This window comes from Necator americanus, chromosome IV (genome assembly GCF_031761385.1).
Source record: "Necator americanus strain Aroian chromosome IV, whole genome shotgun sequence".
NCBI lineage: Eukaryota > Metazoa > Nematoda > Chromadorea > Rhabditida > Ancylostomatidae > Necator > Necator americanus.
Window position 1 is genome coordinate 6525230 of NC_087374.1, and position 20086 is coordinate 6545315.

At 41.9% G+C, this 20086-nt stretch overlaps 3 protein-coding genes across 3 annotated transcripts; 1 reads left to right on the forward strand and 2 right to left on the reverse strand.

The window, feature by feature from the left end:
* Positions 1 to 1543: 1543 nt before the first annotated feature.
* RB195_000521 (uncharacterized protein) lies at positions 1544 to 8238 on the reverse strand (the record flags this gene model as incomplete). Its single annotated transcript, XM_064196915.1, has 23 exons — positions 1544 to 1621; positions 1732 to 1954; positions 2026 to 2133; positions 2204 to 2319; positions 2407 to 2593; positions 2650 to 2760; positions 2837 to 2889; positions 2945 to 3082; positions 3432 to 3539; positions 3614 to 3743; positions 3834 to 3922; positions 4006 to 4068; positions 4142 to 4270; positions 4394 to 4523; positions 4583 to 4687; positions 4752 to 4891; positions 4971 to 5053; positions 5111 to 5255; positions 5398 to 5463; positions 5524 to 5653; positions 7216 to 7409; positions 7575 to 7717; positions 8106 to 8238. The coding sequence occupies 23 exons, from the start codon at positions 8236 to 8238 to the stop codon at positions 1544 to 1546; spliced, it is 2802 nt and encodes a 933-aa protein (XP_064052796.1).
* Positions 8239 to 9937: 1699 nt separating this feature from the next.
* On the reverse strand, positions 9938 to 16501 carry RB195_000522 (uncharacterized protein; the record flags this gene model as incomplete). The annotated part of the gene is made up of 4 exons (XM_064196916.1): positions 9938 to 9991; positions 11682 to 11825; positions 13717 to 13815; positions 16469 to 16501. 4 exons carry the CDS (start codon positions 16499 to 16501, stop codon positions 9938 to 9940), a joined length of 330 nt encoding a protein of 109 aa, XP_064052797.1.
* Positions 16502 to 18992: 2491 nt separating this feature from the next.
* Positions 18993 to 19973, forward strand: RB195_000523 (uncharacterized protein; the record flags this gene model as incomplete). The annotated part of the gene is made up of 1 exon (XM_013438934.2): positions 18993 to 19973. One exon carries the CDS (start codon positions 18993 to 18995, stop codon positions 19971 to 19973), a length of 981 nt encoding a protein of 326 aa, XP_013294388.2.
* Positions 19974 to 20086: the final 113 nt, after the last annotated feature.

Genomic DNA, 20086 nt, shown 5'->3' on the forward strand with positions numbered 1-20086 from the left:
ACTCCACGAGTCGAAACTACACCGGGCTTCAGATCGTGCACTATTTTTTTTTTTTGAATGGTAGAACCAAGATTGTTATTTTTCTTTATTCTGGCTAACGTTTCGCCGTCATCGCCTTCAGAGTCTGGAAAATCAACGACACGAATAACCTTCCCCTCAAACATCCGTCACACCACAAGATCTTTCTTAACAACGAGATTGTTCAAAGACATCGTCAGAGAAACAGACCACAGTAGCGCTCACCTTGATAGCCGTTAAGCCGCAACGTTGGCGGACCATCGGTTATTTGAGTTGCGCCGCTAAGAGTAACTAATAACGATTCCGCTTGCATCTGATCCCATAGGTCCGCCTACGTCATGATACGGCACCAGCTCGTTGGTCACAGCGATGCATTCTTTCTTGCGTTTCGATCTTTTGGCTGTTATGTAGAACGCTTCCAATGTTTTCCGCGCCATAACGTCGGATTCGCGTGCCAAGATCGTAACTGTTATGTTGAAATGGGTGTCTTTATGAAATCGTCTGCAATAAGCCCTAAAGGCCGACGATCTTAATTTTACGAGCCAATCTAGGGGCTCCATGACCCGAGCACATAGTGTACATAGTGCTCTTCCAGTTTCGCCAATGTACTCAGCCGCACATAGTTGACAGGTGATCAGATAGATAACTCCCGATACCACGCAGTCCCCTTGGCTTGCATTCAGGCATACCACGCAGTTCGATGTCTCGCAAAGTCTTTCATAGGCGCGACTGACTGCTGCTTCTTAAGGTTCGCAAGTGATATGTCCACTACTCTTACCGCCTCCTGTAGATCCACCTCTCGACAGGCTTCAACTCAGTTGCCAATAATACCTCACCAGTCCTCCTATAATGTACTGTTACCCATACAACAAAAGGAAAGAATGGTCCCTAAGCTATTCTTCTATCTGCAAGTTCTTTTCTTTCTCTAGGCATGACTTCAATAAAAACACTGCTGAGTTCCTTGAAGCAGTAACGCTCACGCTATAAATAAACCCATATATCCTTTCAAAATCAGCTACAGTTCCACCACTACCTGTTCTAGAATTTGATTTGTAGCACTATCAGCAGTCAACACATCGCATATGTGAATCACAAGCATAATAAATATTTTATTAAATGGAATATGTTGGCATTACAATAGAAACCTTAGGACCAAAGCATATCTCTCTATTTTAATTATACGCAATGCAGCACATATCTTAAGAGATCAGTAAACCCGACCCTTTCATTATGTTCTCAAAAAGCAATTGTGAGGCCTACTTTCTTTTTAGGTATAACGGCCTTGCTATTTTTTGCAGGGTATCTGGTCTCAATTTACAAGTGTGTTAAATCTGAGCGTAACAAAATCGCATTTGTTGACTAAATAAAATAAATATATAAATAAATAAGTAGAAACATGCAAAAGTGACTCAGTGAAACACAACCATAAATACCACAGCTATTTAAGGCGATCACAGTCAGGTCGATGTGACCTGAAGACAAAAACTAGTGAAAAACATAACGTTTCGAACTATTCCTCAATCCATCAGAACTGTTCCACTAGAGCTTCAACGAGGTATGTTGAGACGGTGTCCTTGCTACTTCGAACGGTCAGCCGATACATCTAGAAAAAATCCATAAATGTGTCGGGAAATCCAGGAGAAACATCGAATGCTATGATAATAATACCACATTTCGGGAGTGGAGTAGCAGAGAAAAGTCCGAAATGTGTACCTTAGCTTGTTTGTTGGGTTCCAAGCGAATGAGTGTGCCAATTTGTTGTGTTTGTGTATGAATAATACCCGCGCACACGTAGTTATCCGGATTGGGATCAACATCAGCCAGAAGCTTCGCACCAAGTCCAGCCAACTTCTGCGCCACTACCGTCGGTTCCATGGGCATTTTTGCAGGGAAAATCTTCTGACATTCTTGCGACGGCAGACCAAGAGCTTTCCATCTGCAAAATCCGATAGGATGAGGTGGAATGCTTTCATAAATGTTGTGTCCTACGAGAAAATAATAAATTACCTTGCAAAGAACTGATCAGAAGTCATTTCCGTCGGTTCAAAGAATTTGTTGACAAATACCGGTAGGTACAGCGACTTGTCAAAAGAACAAGATTGGCCTGACCGATCTCTAAATAGCTCTGGCTGTTAGCCGACGTAAACGAAAGTGAATCAGAAGGGAAAAATCCTTCTAAACCTACGTATGGTTGAACTTCAGATGAATAATAGGCATTTTTCCAAATTCTTGAACGCAGACGAAATTGATTAACTGTTGGACTTGTGTTCCAGCTTGTATTACTGGATCAATGGGTTTTGCCTGAAACGATCGAATACTGGAATTCAATTACGTGAACCACTTGTTACAACGGATCACTATGGTACTACTGGCTTGCATTTCACCCACTTGTGCTTGCAGTTGCATAGTAAGTGCTCCTGGACAAATGACAACAGGTAAGAAATCAGTGAACGGAGCAGATGTTTTATTGCCGTAAAACATTCCGAGTCGTGCTAGATTAGTGCGTGCTTCAAGCTTGCAACCTACTTGAATCACGTCATCTTCGTATAAAACACCATTATTCTTCACCACAAACCTAAAGAAACGTTGAAAAGTGCTGAAGATCCGAAGTGAAATAAAAATATCATCTACTTAAGATAATCGTTCTTATTAGCGATATTTCCATCATCTGAGGAAGCAACAGACGCAACAGGTTGGTTTGGAGCCTGTGCAGCCGGCTGTCCAAATATATCGACTAAGGAACTAAAAGATGATAGTCGAGAGATGGGGATGAGAACAAAAAGGCAACGGAATGTAAAGAAGTTAAGGCAAATCTCACTTTTCGTTTCCAGGCTGCCCCAAATCAACAAGAGATGCGGCAGCTCCGCCATCCTGAATTCAACAATATTAAATTGCAGATCCAACAAATGTCATAAAGAATAATCACCTTAGCTGGGGTGACGTTGGGACGACTTTTTCTTTCCTTTTCCACATTTTCCAATTCTTCAACTTGAGGTTTGCTTTTCTTCAGTTTGGCTAACAGACTACTTTCTTTCTCGGGGAAAGGCGGCATTTCTTCTAGTATCTAAGAAGAGGACAATTAGCGCTGTGTATGTTCAACTGGATGAGCACCGTGCGTCTGCCAAACCAAACTTTTTTTTAAAATTTTCTTTATTTAGTTCACACTTCTTTCCCTGTCCCAATCATCAGCGCATTGTGCTCACCCGATTGAAAGCGTTTAGCGCCTGCTATGTGGCACTAGTTTACCGAAATTCTACCTCGTTAGAAAATTGTGAGAAGTTACCAACATGTGCACCACAACAAATGAAAGTGTTGTGGAAATTACAAGAGTGATGATAAGGAAAACGAAACATATCACACACGTGCCCAAAACTCTAAAATATAATTTTGGAAGCAGGACATTTAAACTTTACCGTGGCTAAAACATCAGGGGTAGCAACTTTGCTCATTTGGAGGTATTCTACGGCACGCTGCTGCAGTTCTGCATCAGGATTTCTCAGATTGTGATCGATTTGATATACCTAAAAAGTAATTTATGAAGAGAGCGGCAATGATCTTACCACCAAAATGTGGGAAGTATGTTTTAGAGCTATACCTGCTGAATAATATGTTTTATCTCAGGAAACAAATTACAGAACTTCACATAGGTTGTCAGAAGAAGACATCGTGTCGCTATACTGCATAACGGGAATTTAGAATGCAATAGTTCGAACTGGATCTGCGGGCTGAAACCGAAGAAAATAATACAACATTTCCACGCAATTTGAAAAAAGAAAGAACTAGTTAATAGCATATCCAAAGTATCATTGACTTACCTTAATCGCTGATCGCCTGCTATCAGATTCCCAAACTCTCCCAGAATATAACCACCTACCTTCACCATGTTTTCGTGACAGGCAGGCCTCTGAGAAGAAAATGGGCAGAAGAATGAAAAACAGAACAAACTCAACAATAAAAAACAATGAGCGACTAGTCTACAAAACATACTTGGAGGGCTTCAAATACAGTTTTTGCAGCGTAACCTTGAACATCTTCACGATTGACAACTATCTAAAGTGAAAAAAAACAATAAAAATGGTTAGTTCCTTGAGTGGCACGAATAAGCAGAAAAAGGATAGCGAACCTGAATTACTCGGTACCAGACCTCCTCTGATACATAATCCCCAGCAATTCGAATCAACTTCAAAATAACATCAACATACCACGTGTAATCCGTTGCGTATTTTTCAGCAAGAATAGCTACCTTCAGTACCTGAAGAAAACCATGTCGCCTTTTGAAAAACACCGCTGTTTCATCAACCGGCAGCCACGGAAAGTCAGCACAAGCGAAAATTTCATGGGAAGCCTATTGCACCTAAAAGTATGTTGAACTGACCATTTCCTCTCTTATAGAGTAATCAGCCGTTTCTAAATAGGCTAACATTTCAGAGACAATTTCATTTGCATTTGTTCGGTCACACATAGCATATAAAAGGTCGACGGCACGCTGCCGAACAGAAACATCTCTGAAACCACACAGTGCTTACTTGGAATACTTTTTCATAAAACTACCAAAAAAGAGTACCTTTCGGTTTTGAGGCTGTTGATGATGGTTTCTTGATGTTTTTTCACAGTTTCATGGGAAAACTCTGACGTTGCCAGTAAGCACATAGACTCGAGTGCAAGATAACTTAACAATGAGATGATGAAAAAAATAATGTGGAGTGGTGCTATTCAATTTATAAGTCGCGTACCGGAGATTTGTTTCACGATGGGCAAGAAAAGTTCCGAGTTGGTTGCATGCACGAACAAGCAGATTAGCTTCGCTGTCCATATGGATTATCAAGGCAATGGCTTCGAACAGAACGGCATTTTTAGCATTGGAATGTTGCACCTGACAAATAATTACAGTATTAATGCACTATTTAGACCCTATTTAGTATGTTGGATATTGACCAAAGTATTTATCAGACCTTTTTTGACTTTGGTGCATCCTGTGCTTTATTCAGAACACCTTCCAAGCACTCAAGCAATCGAGCTTTGTTTGAAGGATCTTCTGGAAGAACGAAACTGCAAAACACTTCAAATTCGTAATGGTTTACTCCTAACCTACCTGGAGGAGGATAATTTTGAAGAAGGCGCAACAATTTCACACAAAGCCAAGGCGCTGGGACGAAATAATACGTATAGTCTTGCAGATCAGTGTATGTTGCCGTCACTATTCTGCTCAACCGTGAAATGGCAAGTGGTACGCAACCCTTAAACAGTATGAAGCTCTTTGTGGTATTCACTATACTCCTGATGCATCATTGCGATTCACTTTTAATTTAGATTGCTTGCATTTGCTCGAAAGAGACATAACAATGAAAGTTCTTCAGTGATCAATAATGAATAACTCGCCTTATAGTCTTCGGGCCATTTCTTGGATAGTGATTCAATTAAAGAAGCTGCTGATGTTACAACTCCCTTAATGTACGATAGCTCAGCAATATTGTGCAAATTTCACAAGAATAAAAAAAGAAGTACCATATGCGAATCGTTCAGCAGATGTACAATTCTACTCGCGTATTCTCCAGGTTGTATAATATCAGGAGCAGTGCGGAATAGTTTCAAAAGGCATAGAGCAGCAGATTGTTTCACGAAATCAATGGTATCTCTGAAAAGAGAGAGAAATTTGTAGGTTCGGCAACGAATGAATACCTTTCACTTCTGCATGTCACCACTTCTTGGGGAGTAAAGGTCACGGAGGCTGTGTAAGATTACCACTCGTTGCATGTGGAGGTTAAGAACCAGAGGTAAGAAAATTCTTGGAAGTAACGCTAATTTGGATAGTTTGCATAACAGAACGCATAAACGAAAAAGAGAATATCACATGTTTGCCTTTGATTTTTCGTTAATAGCAATTATGAAGCCTTCCAACCTCCTAGATTTGAAGAGACAACATCGATTTCCGACAGTTCGCTAGTGGACGCGAAGCGTATGTAAGGACAGCGCGTTCTGACGCAATTAGTAGGAACTAGGGTGGTTACCACGCTATTTTAAATGAAGATTACGAAGAATTTAAGATGTGACTACGCTCATACTACTCATACTTAATCTTCATCACTAAAACTATATTGTCTATGAGAGATCCCAACATCGTCAATTTCGTTCTGTGCTCCCTAAAGGCATGAACTAGATCTGAAACCCCTAGAAACGGCATTGTGCGCTGAGAATCGAACGACTTAGATGGACTACCGTCCTAACATTACTCAAGATAATTCAAAAACTTATCGTAGCTGTATACACCACAGTTCGCCTTTGATATCAGCGTTATCAGCTATTCATTACTCAGACTTATCTCTTCTTAAATTTGGAATAGTTTATCGTTTGCCGCGTCAAAACGCGACGCGGATTTCCAACTTTCTTGCATCCATTTCCAGTTCCCTGCATAATAAAGAAGACAATTCTACGCAAGCTTCATAGGTTTGCTGAGATTTTTAAGCAATAACGAAAGTGCTACGATGTCGTTCTCTCACAACGAAGGTGGCAAAATATTCTCTTACTTACATCCAATTACTAGCTACTCGAATGGCCTCTTACGAAAGTATTTGCAATATGTTTTTTTTTGCCAGTTTGCAAACGCGAAACATACACCTTTTGAGCTAAAAACGTATAACACTATGCTTTCCTTCCAAGATTCACTCTAGTATGCGTGCATCTTTGAACAGGGATCAGTCACTAATAGGCCATCAGGACAAGCACTTAGTTGGATGGAACATGGGACTTCAATTTGCTGAAGGAATTCTTCAACAGACTGGGAAAGAGACTGCAAAAAAAAACTACATCACAAAGTAATCGGACACCAGCGGTTTCAGCAAAACCTGCCTCATGTTGCGCTACATAAACCTTTACGCTCTTAATTCATGTAACATTTTCAACAATATAACCACGTTTTTAGATTTAAAAGACCCTGTCATTACTATCACAAGAAGCTTACTAACATACGAGAGTAAAAAGATGGCATATAAACCGTGCAGCTGCTGCACAGATATTAGGCAGTAAACTCGGAGACATTACACAAAATATAATAAGTTGAAAATAAAATTTGAGGGCTAAATCTGCTGTTGGTGGGAAAAACAGAAGAAAAGAAATGAAAATAAAACAAAAGACAATGCGAATGCAACACTAGAAAAGACCATGAATGTATAAGAACTAAACTTGAAAGACATGACTTACCCAGAAACGAGAAGTTTAGGCAAATCGGTAGAGAACGCCTCAGCCATGTCGCGACTTCCAATATTTGAGATACACTGCAGAGCAAGATTGACGTGAATAGGATTGCGAGATGTTAGATCGTTGCGAATCGCTTGCACGATCAATTTCATCAAGTCGGAATTCTGTTCAATCAGTACAGAAATAAACAAGTATCCCTGAAATCACACAAAAAGTAACGGTAAAAGAATTTGAAAGACTAAAAACCTTTGGGACTAGTATGCCATCTTATTCTTGTCACATCTTGGAATTATCAAAGAAATTTCACGAGAATTTAGATACACGGAACAAAATTTAGAAAAAATAAAAATGATTAAACATACTATCTGTTTCTCGGTATACTTGTTTGACGAGAGAAGATTGACAGCTTCCATATGACCGAAATCAATGTCATTGCCAAGCAAAAAGATGAACAGTAGTTTGCATACGTACTTCTTCTTCTGATATCCATCCAAGGTTTTGTCACCTGAAAGAAAATCCGGAGAATAAACGGATTGAATTGGTAAGTGAGGAGCGCAACTAATAAATCTATGAATGTCATCGATATTTGTGTCACTGCAAAATATGGCAATGAATAGCCAACTGAGCCAACTAGGATAAAGTTTAGTTGGGGGAGAAAATTCAGCTGCGTTCATGTTTCTGGAAGGGAATAGCTAAGGCAATCGGCCAAAAAAAAAACATGGCGCTAGAACCTGGGCATTACTCTCGTAGGATCTATAACAACTAGGCTAAAGCTACTAAGAGAAAAAAAGGGAAGATAGAGCCTCCAGAAATAAGAACGCAGCTGAGAAGTCCCCCAACTACACTTTACCTGTAATTTATAGCTTCAAGCATTTTGAAATGAAGGATCGCACCTTTGAATTTCGATCTTATATTGGCAAGTTCCTTATTGATTCTTTTCATCTCAGCCTCCTTGCTTTTGCAGTTACGAATATCCGAAATGAACACAGCCAGTCCACGCATTCCATCACCTTTCACTGCAGGCATATTGCCCTTGAAGTAAGTTTTATTAGAATGCTAAACACCTGCGATCGAACAGAAAACTTCGGAACAAAGATGAAAAACAAACATAAAACAAATGGAAAAATGGGAAAACACCAGAACAACAACAAAATCCATAGTTTATCTGAAAGGGAATCGTTCAACAGAAGCATTTCTAGTGATACGCGTAGGCGCGCCGCTACGGATAAAACCACGGAGAAGAAACGAAAATCGATAGGAGGACGGATGCCGTCCCCGAATCCTTTTTCGTGAGTATATTACAAACAATTCCCACGACTTCAATACACAGAGTTCCGTCTCTCGTCTACGTATTGACTTTTCACCAACCATACGTCATATTTAGTCCGAATAAAATTTACGATGATTTTTGCAAACGATGAGAACAGTTCCGGTCTTCTGATCGTGCTGTCACGTACACAGACACTTCTCAAAGTTCTCATAGTCAAAATAAGGAACATCTAACTGAGTAGATTATAGCTTCAAGTACTGTGAAATGGGCCCCACCTTTGAACGTTAAGTGCAAACTTAACTTAAGGTTACTTTAGAACTTTTATTTATTATGTAATATGGCGTAGGCTACAACGAACAAAACTAACCAAAAAACGAAACTAACAAAGTCTCCAACCATAGTTTTTCGTTGGTATATGTGATTTTTTTTTAGATACGCGTAAACAACAGTCCTCATCAATCCCTATCGTTTTAGGTGGCGATTTAAAGGAGAGCCACACATAGAAACGCGATGACGGGATGCAACACGACGGTCGTGGACTTCTCGTCATAATGTGAATACATACAGTAACATGGTCCAAGCGGCTACTACTGCTCCTAGTGGTCGAAAGAGGTGGTCTGGTCTGGTCAGAGCGCCGCGATGCGTTATGCGAACTGGAGCGATTGATTAGAGCGCTCCAGGAGTCGATGGAGTCGATTCATGAGGATCACTCATTTCCCCACAGAGCCAAGGCCGCGCATTACTAAACTAACGTAATTCGGAAAATATATAGTTTGGAGTGTAGATTACGGGTATAAAAGTGCCCCCCCCCCCCTCAATTCCCCTTAAAGACATCACCCCACGAATCTGAGGTGGTACGGATTTCACGTGGAGTATTCGTATGCGGGATCGTAGATTATGGAGAGAAGGGTGATTCCGTTCATTTCTTCCTAATTGCCGTAAAAGCGGCACGGACGATACGGCTTCGAGCGATCCGGCGCGCTCTTTCCACAACGAGTTCGACTGGAGCGCCCCAGTCTTGCGCACGCGCCGCATCTTCCGACCCGTTTTACGGCAATTAGGGAGAAATGGACAGAATCACCCCCCTCTTCATAATCTACTATCCCGTATAAGAACACTCCACCTGAAATCCGTACCACCTCAGATTCGTGGGGTGATGACTTTAATTTGCAGGAGTTCATGCTAGTGGTTTTACAACACCTGTGCTATATATTCGAAAGGATAACGGTTCGGTGGAATTTTCCAGAAACGAATATGTTGACCGTTTATAGTTCTCATTGCTGCATACTTTGAATTTCTGCCTTTAATGTATAAATACAGTGAGAATCATATTCATTCAATGTCGAATTAATAGAGGAATGTGGACGTAGAAGTTTGTTTTCGAATCAAACAGTACAATATGAAGTGATACAAATACTGTAGACTGGTATTTAGTTGAGTTGATTTAGTTGTTTCTTATTTTTTCTTCTTCTCTGCCTCATTGAACGCTTGTACCATGGGTACTCCAGCCTGAAAATGAAGTCTAACGAGGTGAGGACATTAAGGTTGGTTTTGCGTTCACTCTAAAACCATTCAGAAAACATCTATTATTTGATGAGCTGTGGAAGAGGTTAACTCAAAAAGAAAACTACTTATTTAGCCAAGTAATGGTCCAGAATACACTATTTTTGTATAGTTGTAGCGTCGTAGTTGCTATCCGTCATTTCTCGTAGGTGAAATAGGCGAGGACGCATGTCAGCTGAGACCTTTCCATCCTACCTTCATTCCTTCAGCATGCTCGTCTCAACCAGAGATAATTTACGTTCTATACCGTTTTATACTAGTGAAGTAGATGTTCTGGTATTGTTTTGTAAATGTTGACGTCCCCAATTGCTTTTTCTCTCTTTTCTTCTTTTTTTCGAGTATTCTGAGTGATCGATCGGAGGTTCGAATCTGCCCTGGAGCTCACCAAGCATTTCATTCTTCCGAGGTCGATAAATTGGTATCAGACATGTATGGGAGGATAAAAACGCTGAGTTGACACATCGGCTAGCCCCCGCAAGTCATTGTATTGGCCAGTTACACGTTCCTAAACCTCAAACGATTCTGAATTGAAGTGAACGTGGGGGGGCATCCCAAGTGGATTGATTAACGCCAGAAACTTTATCCTTTATCCTGAGTGAAGATCCGGTCGGCCTAAAAGACATCACCCCACGAATCTGAGGTGGTACGGATTTCAGGTGGAGTATTCCTATACGGCATAGAAGATTATGGAGAGGGGGTGATTCCGTCCATTTCTTCCTAATTGCCGTAAAAAAACGGCCCGGAAGATGCGGCCTATGCACAGGACTGGCGCGCTCCAGTCGAACTCGTTGTAGAAAGTAGCGCGCCGGGACGGTCGAAGCCGTATCTTCCGCGCCGTTTTTTACGGCAATTAGGAAGAAATGGACGGAATCACCCTTCTCTCCATAATCTGCGATCCCGTATACAAATACTCCACCTGAAATCCGTACCACCTCAGATTCGTGGGATGATACCTTTAACTAATTTCTGTAGTTTGGTTACAGCGGTTGCAACCGTACTTCGGGCACACTCCAGCCGTAACTCCGTAGCAGCCTACGGAGTTACACCGGGATTCCGGTCCTTTTACATATCGCACCGCGTTCAGAGAAGAACTTTGGAGACTTAAGGTTACTCTTAGAATATTGGCTATATCATGCTCAATTCTATGGTTCACTTCTACCCATGCCAATATTGACTCGCTGACATCGACATTTCCAGTGTCTATCCAGAATATGAGTGTCGAGATAGTCTCATCGGCCTACCGAATATTTGTAAAGAGTTTTGTACTGGGACCGGCTCGATAAAATTTGCTAACATTAGCAATGGGATGTGGGAAAACCTACGTTAACCTCTATTTAGGGACTTAGCACTTATTTTCATATTTTGCTGTGGATGCCGAGAAATTCGTGGCCGGAAAATTTTCCACCAAAACTGTTTTTCTGTCCCCTATGATATTCATTGCCATAACTATTATATTTTGTCATTTTACCACATTTTGGTTGTTCTGTGTCAAAATCAAAAGTAAACAAGAAATCTATGTCAACCTTATCTGGTTGACTGTGAAATTTAAAGAATCTGTGTTAGGAAAAGAATTTCTGAGCATCTAACGGATCTAACGCCGAACAAATAATGAAAACCTCAGAATAAAACACTGTACCAGATAATAATTAAGCTTCGTCAACTGATATTCAGATGGACACGGAGTTAATTCACGAAGCGGTTCATCGTCTTGAGGACTATCCTGCTTTTGTAACTCTTCCTTCACTTCCTTTTCTGTGGGTTTGTCCAAACGGATTTGACTCTAAGAAATGGATTTGTTTATTGTGAAAGTCGTGATGCTTATTGAACCATTCGAATAAAATAAATTCGGGAAAATATATTCTAGATGCTATTGTGATGATATTATACAGAGGTGTATACTTAAATAAACAAATTATACTATGTTAAAGTCAAAGACAAGAATGTAGGTGAAATTTGATAAAACTCAGGAAGTTGTTAGGATTTCTACTGTACTTCTGCTGGAACTAAAGAAAAATTGCCCTGCATCGTCCTCTTTTTTCATTTAACACTATATGTCCAAAAAAAAAACACCACTATACCCCTATGCCGCACTTTCCAAATGAAAACGAAAGTTAGCCGTAGCGGCGCACCCTGGCTACGCCAGCGGACCGATAAAATTCTGGATTTCGCCACTTCGATATCGATCATTTCTTATCGCACTATCATCATTGTTAGGTTGTCTCGTAAGGAATAGAACTCAAGAACGCATTAGTTACTTTTCAGTACTTCACTGTCACGGTTCTCCATATGAATTTACCGATCCAGGAAATGTACTTCGTTTTCTAGTTCAGCAGTGACGCCAAATACTAAGACAGTTGCTCAGCGTGAAAATCATTGCGATAGGCTCAAAACTGGGAAGTGCTTCAAATCGAGAGCTTTGCAGACCTACTATTAACTATATTTAATAGCAGCATACCAGAAATCTGACGTGGTGAGGGAATCCGCAGCAAAATCAAGAGATGGGGTAGAAATTGCGGGATCCGCGTTCACGTCACCTGGTTTCACCCCTGTGCACGCGCCGCATTCGCGTGAGAGCGGTCAAAGATTAGTGAGACCTCCTCACCAGCTGATTCAAGTAAAACCAACGAATAGACCTCTGAGGGGACCGGAACGTGTACACGTGTAGACGAGTTCTAACGCACCTCGTGGGAACTAAAGCGATTCCCGCGCTTTTTTCACGACGATTAGAGGGAGATGAGCGGAACTACCCTGGATTACGCAATCTGTAGCCCCAGGGAAAATGTAGTTGGGGGGGGGGGGAGGTAGGGACACTCCACCGCGCACTTATTTCTGGAAGTTTTTTTCCTACTTTTTTCTTTTCGTAACTTTAGCTTTCATGTCATAGATTTTCTATGATTAAAGCTTACTTTTACTAATGTTTTGAGGCCCTGACTGATTTAATTACTTACTTCCAGAAACAAGGGCGCAGTTCAGTCCCTTCCCCCAACTACACTTTACCTCAACCTCATCTCTAGCTTTTCCGGAGGATTCCCTCATCACGTCAGATTCGTGGTATGCTACCTTTAAGTGAAATGCGCAATTAAAGAACATCTATAGTCCCAAGATGTATCGGGTAACCCGCAAAAAACGGAATAATCCTGGCCAAATCTTTTCTGCATTCTTGTAAGCGCACCTCCATAAAGATTTACCGGAAAGATTTAGCTCTTAAAGGCATCACTCCACGAATCTGAGGTGGTACGGATTTCTTGTGGAGTATTCGTATACGGGATTGTAGATTATTGAGAGAAGGGTGATTCCGTCCATTTCTTCCTAATTGCCGTAGAAAACGGCCCGGCAGACACGGCTTCGAGCGTTCCGGAGCACTATTTTCTACAGTGAGTTCGATTGGAGCACGCCAGCCTTGTGCGGCGCCGCATCTTCCGGGCCGTTTTTTTACGGCAATTAGGAAGAAATGGACGGAATCACCCCTCTCTCCATAATCTACGATCCCGTATACGAATACTCCACGTAAAATCCGTACCACCTCAGATTTGTGGAGTGATGCCTTTAAACACAGAACCTATTTGACCAAATTAATAACTCCTCTGTAATTTAAAACAAATAATTCCAAATGATGTCATGAAGTTGTCAGATCTCGCCTATTTATTTTAAGAAGAGAGTTCTAACTATACCACTAAGTACTCTGAGGCGACAGCTGTAGGAGGACAGAAATCTTCCTCTTCTTTGCTTTTTCCTTCTTTTTTGTCTGCCATAATTTCTTTATTATGCTTCTGAAGAAGTATCCAGTTTGACGTAGAATTTCACTACATTTTTTGTTAGTATTAAATTACGTTACACTAGATAAGAGCCACATAAGAATGGCGAATGAACGATATCTCTGCGGATAGAAGTGACAAGATGACTCAGTAGCAATTCGAATGAGATTGGTGACATTTGAAAGTCATATCTTAGATGGATTGCTAGAACCATGACCAAGATAAGTTCTGGAAGTTTCGGAGGAAAAAGCTGAAGCTCGAACAGCAGCGCACACAATTATCGTTGTATCGTTTATGGTGTCGTTTTTTTTTTGTCGGAATTAGTCTTCATGGTTTCCTGAACTTCTACTTGGAAGTTTAATAGGCAAAAAATCATTCAAAACTAGTTTCGGCTTCCTACTGGTCCCAAGTTGATTAAGAAATATTTTCGAAAATTGCCGTATATAAGGTCAATTTGGACAGCTACGCAGCGACAACGATGGACATCCTCACCAATTAGAGTGGCTTTGGCCATGAAAAACGTAACTGAGGTGTTGAGGACATCCTGAGCCGCCCTAATTAACGAAAGTTGGTCAAGTGGGTCCATGAAGGCGACAAAACTATGGAATCAGGTCCATTTGCTACCGGAACACTGGAACGCAAACTGATTTCGTTCTGATAAGACACTGCCCTCAAAGCCGCCACCAACGTGGAGGTCGTGCCTTATCGAACAGTCACAACACAACACTTACTATTTTTTCTCATAATTGAAATTCCGGCACCAAAATATATCGACGCGAACCTATTCATATAATTGCGACTAAAGTGGAAAAATTTAAGGTCATCTCACTGTTTACCGTTACTTGTTTACAAACATCATCGAAGATACCTAACTGCTCGTGACTTGTAAGATTATCACAGTAGATTGCTCTGAACTCGTTGCTGTACCACTCTAGCGTCGGACGATAAAGAAGATGTGGTTCTGGATGGACGACGTAGGAAAACACATGTTAAGCAGCTGCGATGGCGCCTGTAGGAAATAACTTTGGGGGCCTCAAGTACCAATTTGCAAAGTCTCGCCATCGTATAACCCAGGATTTGGAAAGCTTTGGTTACGGTATGAACAGTGAAAGCGGAACTATTTCTTTGAGCTGAGGTGAACTTTGTAAATCGGCGCAGTTGGAAAGCGGCTGTACTCGCAGCAGCGGTTGGAATCGAGTGGGGTCCCTCGCTTGCACTACTCGTGACGACGCCCGGTGAACCACCGATGGGGCCACGGTATCGCTGTGAAAGCTCGGTTGAGAAGTTCTGATGCATCCTCCGCACTCAACGGGGCTTGCCTCCTCTAGTTATTATTTGCTCTGTCCGTGTAAGCCGGTGTTCAGTATGGAAGAACATTCAGAAGTCAATCGGCTTTTCAAATTTGGAATGACTTGTTACGGTCAGTGGTTTAAAGAGGAGTGTTCATTGAAAGCGACTACAACTAACTGAAAAAGGAGGCAAGAGTGCTCCACAATATACTACTGATTGGTTAATTTCTGTTTTCGCCTGGAAATAGATGGTAATTTTCCTCTATTCCCGGGAAAGAACATCTCTGGTAGCACAGGAGACAAAATGTCCAAGACTAATGGCCGGTAAAATTCTTGACTGTGAATGTCAACGATGTGAATTTTAAAGGCATCACCCCACGAATCTGAGGTGGTACGGAGGTGGAGTATTTGTATACGGGATAGTAGATTATGGAGAGGGGTGTGGTTCTGTCCATTTCTTCCTAATTGCCGTAAAAAACGGTCCGGAATGTGCGGCGCCGCACAGGGCTGGCGCGCTCCAGTCGAACTCCTTGTAAAAAATAGTGCTCCGGAACGCTCGAAGCCGTATCTTCTGGGCCGTTTTCTACGGCAATGAGGAAGAAATGAACGGAATCACCCTCTTCCCCATAATCTACCACCCCGTATACGAATACTCCACCGGAAATCCGTACCACTCCAGATTCGTGGGGTGACGCCTTTAAGGACAGTTCCTGCCCTCAATTTTTCGATTACGTCGGCTAGAGTGTGAAAAATATTGGAAAGGATAGTAAAGGATCTTAAAATGAATCTTTACACTGAAGTATGGACTGTTTCAAATTCTTTTCAATCTGAAAGGTACTCGGGAATGTAAGCGAATACGGGACCCAGTGAACAGACTTATGAAATCCGAAAATCTTGAGGTTTAGCTCCAATCAGAGTGATGAGTAGCGCATGGATGAAGCTAAGTTAAAGGCATCACTCCACGAATCTGAGGTGGTACGGATTTCCGGTGGAGTATTCGTATACGGGATCGTAGATTATTGAGAGAAGGGTGATTCCGTCCATTTCTTCCTAGTTGCCGTAAAAAAACGGCCCGGAAGATACGGCTTCGAGCGTTCCGGCTCGCTATTTTCTACAAGAAGTTCGATTGGAGCGCGCCAGCCTTGTGCACGCGCACATCTTCCGGGCCGTTTTTTACGGCAATTAGGAAGAAATGGGCGGAATCACACCCCTCTCCATTATCTACTATCCCGTGTACAAATACTCCACCTGAAATCCGCACCACCTCAGATTCGTGGTATGCTGCCTTTAAATTGCTAAAGCTAAATTTGACGCTTCGTTCGTGATCTGGAGTTGACATAGTTCTGAGCTAAAAAGAACATTAATGAATAGAAACAAACCAGTTCAGAAGCTATGTTGATGCACTTTCTCATAACACACCTCTTAAGACATGGAACTTGAAGAAAATGGTGATCACCGCCTTCAACTATTATTGTTAAGGTTTTGCTGATTAAGTTCTATTCCAATGCTTTTCCGTATGATAACGGAACCAACAATCTCGCACTGCCTTGAATTTTCACAGCACAGGACACGTATTCCCACAGATCCTCACATTTAAAATCAAACCAACAAAATTAAGCTGCACTGAAGCCCACAGTCTCAACCATTGATCGCTTCATCCTTCAACTATTGTTCATTTCTGGAACCAGATCAACGTTAGCTGACCATCTTTCACCCTGCCTTACAGCTTATAGTGCGATCACAACGAATTGAAGGATGGTGCAGTTGCATAAGCGGCTACGCTCAAGCGGCGCGTGACCAGCAGCGGTGATCGAAGTGGAACTAAATCGCTAGCTCCACCCGGATTGCTGAGAATGGGCTCCCACCTCGATCGCAACCGCTGGACACTGTTCCTATCTTGGAACACCACAATTGATAATTTGTAATGTTCATTGCCATACTGTCCCCTCCTTTCCGACCATATGGCAAGGAGGCGGCGCGCTTGAATGTTAATGTTGTTCTTGTACTAGCCGGAGCAGGCCGGCATTATTGTCTATGCTCTTAACTTATTTGCATCTATTTGATAAACATTACCACTGAACCGCTGTTTTCTTTCTTGGGTATAAAATCCCACATTATCGTGAGCTATCACAACTCACGCGCACAGACTCATCGGCCCATTTCGAGCACAAGAGCTTCCCGATTGCACCACTACGCTTCAAGTCGTTCTCAGCCGACTATGGACTAATTTGTCAACGTAGCGTATCTGTTCAAGTGTAGTGCTCAAAATTTTAGAAGCAGACCGTACAGCTCTCTGAAGTGTCTTTAATGAAGCATTTGGCTCTACTGAGTGTCACGAAATTACTAAGGAGGGGAATCGCCTTGTTACATACGTCTTGTTTGTTGGGTTTTGGCAGCATGTCTGGTCAACCAGTTTCTCTGACCACACCTAAAAACCTTTTGGATAATGTGGTTGATGGATCAGTTCATATACAAAATACGTATACTGGATAGATCTCATGCGCCTTGGGTGATAATCTGCAAGAACATGGTGGTCCTCGAGGCTTGGCAAGAAGAGAGGAAGAGTATGATGGATGGGATGTGTACAGCATCAAAGACATCGAATCATTTTAAGGCCTTTAATAAGGACGAGTTTGCTGAAACGTCAAGCCATGAATAAATCCCACCAATGCCTCGTTGACACAACAAGAAAAGATAAATCCAGTTCTAGGTAGTGGGGGAGTCTAATCGAAATGTACTTTTGGGTGCCGAAATGTTTATAGAACACAGAAACCGTTCGTAAGTAACAAATTGCTTTCACATTTGAGAAGGCGATAGTTCATCATTCGATAGACATCACTGGAAATGAATAGCTAAGTCAGTCGGGGCCCTGAACCTAAACATAGATCTTAGTGGACCCATGACATGGAGGCTAGAGCTATAGTTGGGTTAAAACGACATGAAGCACGGAGCGTTGCGTAAGCGGCCGCGCTCGGAAGCGGTGCGGTAGAGACAGCGGTTGGAATCGAGGTGGGACCATGGCGAACTGCAGAGGTGAATGGCGGCAGCGAGGATCCTTACACGATCCCAACCGCCTACGCTCCAACGCTCCGCTTCCAGCGCAGCCGCTTGCGCAAATGTCCGTGGTTCATATCGTTTTGACCCGACTACATGTATAAAGAGAAACAAGAAAGATAGTGCTGGAACTACATGATCCTTAATTTCACCAAACTCTATAAACAAGCTCACGAGATTTGTGAATAGTCAAATCACATTTATATTTGGTGGTGCACCAAAAAGAAGAAAAGAAAACGCATTTCGCTAAGTACGAACATTTAGGAATCACTCGACAAACTTGCTGTCAGTGGAGTCTGGCGCAGTTCTTTTCGTGGCGTATAACACGTAGTAGTTTCAAGGAAAAAAAGAAGAAGCGGAAAATGCCTGAGATATGGCTTTTCCTCCATCCGCATTTGAAAGTTAAGAATGGTTTTTGTGCTCTAGGGACGATTTTGTGCGCTCTAAGAGCAGTGTTGAAGTGCACTTCGATTGGAGCAGTGTTGAGTTCCCCTGCCTACCTTTTGCCCGCATATCCTATGCTATCTGGGTTTTATTTTCTACTTCCTAACAACGAAACCGAAGTGTTTAGTGGGAAGTTCATATCGAAATTGTTGCTTACACACAGATATCATGTGATAGGTGTTGCGGCTGCTTGGAACAACATAAATCCGGGCAAATGCGTATGCATGTCGTATGGGCTGCCCTAATCACTATTCATTCCTTGCGACGCATTTGAGTGCGGCGCTGCCGTGTCGACTTTATTTTACATTTTACTGCCGACTAAATCGTACTTTTTCGGGATATTTCGATGCGAACGAGGTGAAGGTTCGAGGGTTGCCATCCACTCTATCAAGGAACATCTGCAGCATGTCAACCAAGGGCGCTGATTCGCGGCGGAATGTTAAAGGACTGTGCAAAACAATGTGCCCGGAGTCGGAAATTCAATTTCGATGTTCGAATGGTATGATTCACATTCTGGAAAGATGCCGTGACTCAGAGAAGAACCGTGAAACTCACAAGTTAGTGAAAGAATATGCTCGTCCAGCCGCTGGCCGCAATCATCTTCATCCGGAATCTCTTCGTCCTCCTGATGTACTTGTAGAAACAGTTCATTATCTTCTAAAATTGTATGAACAGGAGAAAGAGAAACGATTCGATTGTGTGTACACTTTTGTTTGTGATCGTTTGAGAGCTGTGAGGCAAGATATGATTCTCCAAAACCTTCCAGCCGTGGATACAATTCGGATTCTTGAAGCAATGATTCCGTTTTATTTCGAAAGTGAATATTTATGCAGGACGAAGAGATGTGAAGCATACGATTGGAAACTACATTCAAATTATTTGGAGGAGTGCCTGTCAAGATGGAGCGATGCAGCAGTTCATGTACCCAAACATCTTATTAGTTCACGAATTGTTTCCGCTTATATTCTTCATCAAATCCCTTTGTGTTCTGGATTGAATGACATGTTCCAGTGGAAGGATTTCCTTGCTAACAATTTATTTGATATTCTTCGCGAAATCACTATAGCTTACCGTTCCAACAATTACGTACGATTCTTCCGCAAGCTCTTCCAGCTTCCAAGTGACTGTATTGTCGTAGCTGCCGTCAAAGCAGTGGAATCTCTGAGGCATCGGGCTTTTTCTACGATAAGCATCGCATATAAATCTCCTAATGCCTCTGTACCTATCTCAGTATTGGCTAATTGGCTGCACTACAACGATGTTTGTGATCTCATTGACCTTCTTTCTTCTTGTACTTTTTCTCGAGTAGAATCCGTACTAATTTCCTCCATAAACATGGATACACTTATGAAAGAAGATTCTGCCCATTTACTCGCTAAATTCTAGTCTTCCTTCATAATGATTATGACACTACCTTTGGCCTCTGTCTTTGCCTCTTTGTTTCTTTTTTTTTTGTGGTTTTATCGTTGTATAAATCTTTTTTTTTAAACCAGGTACGA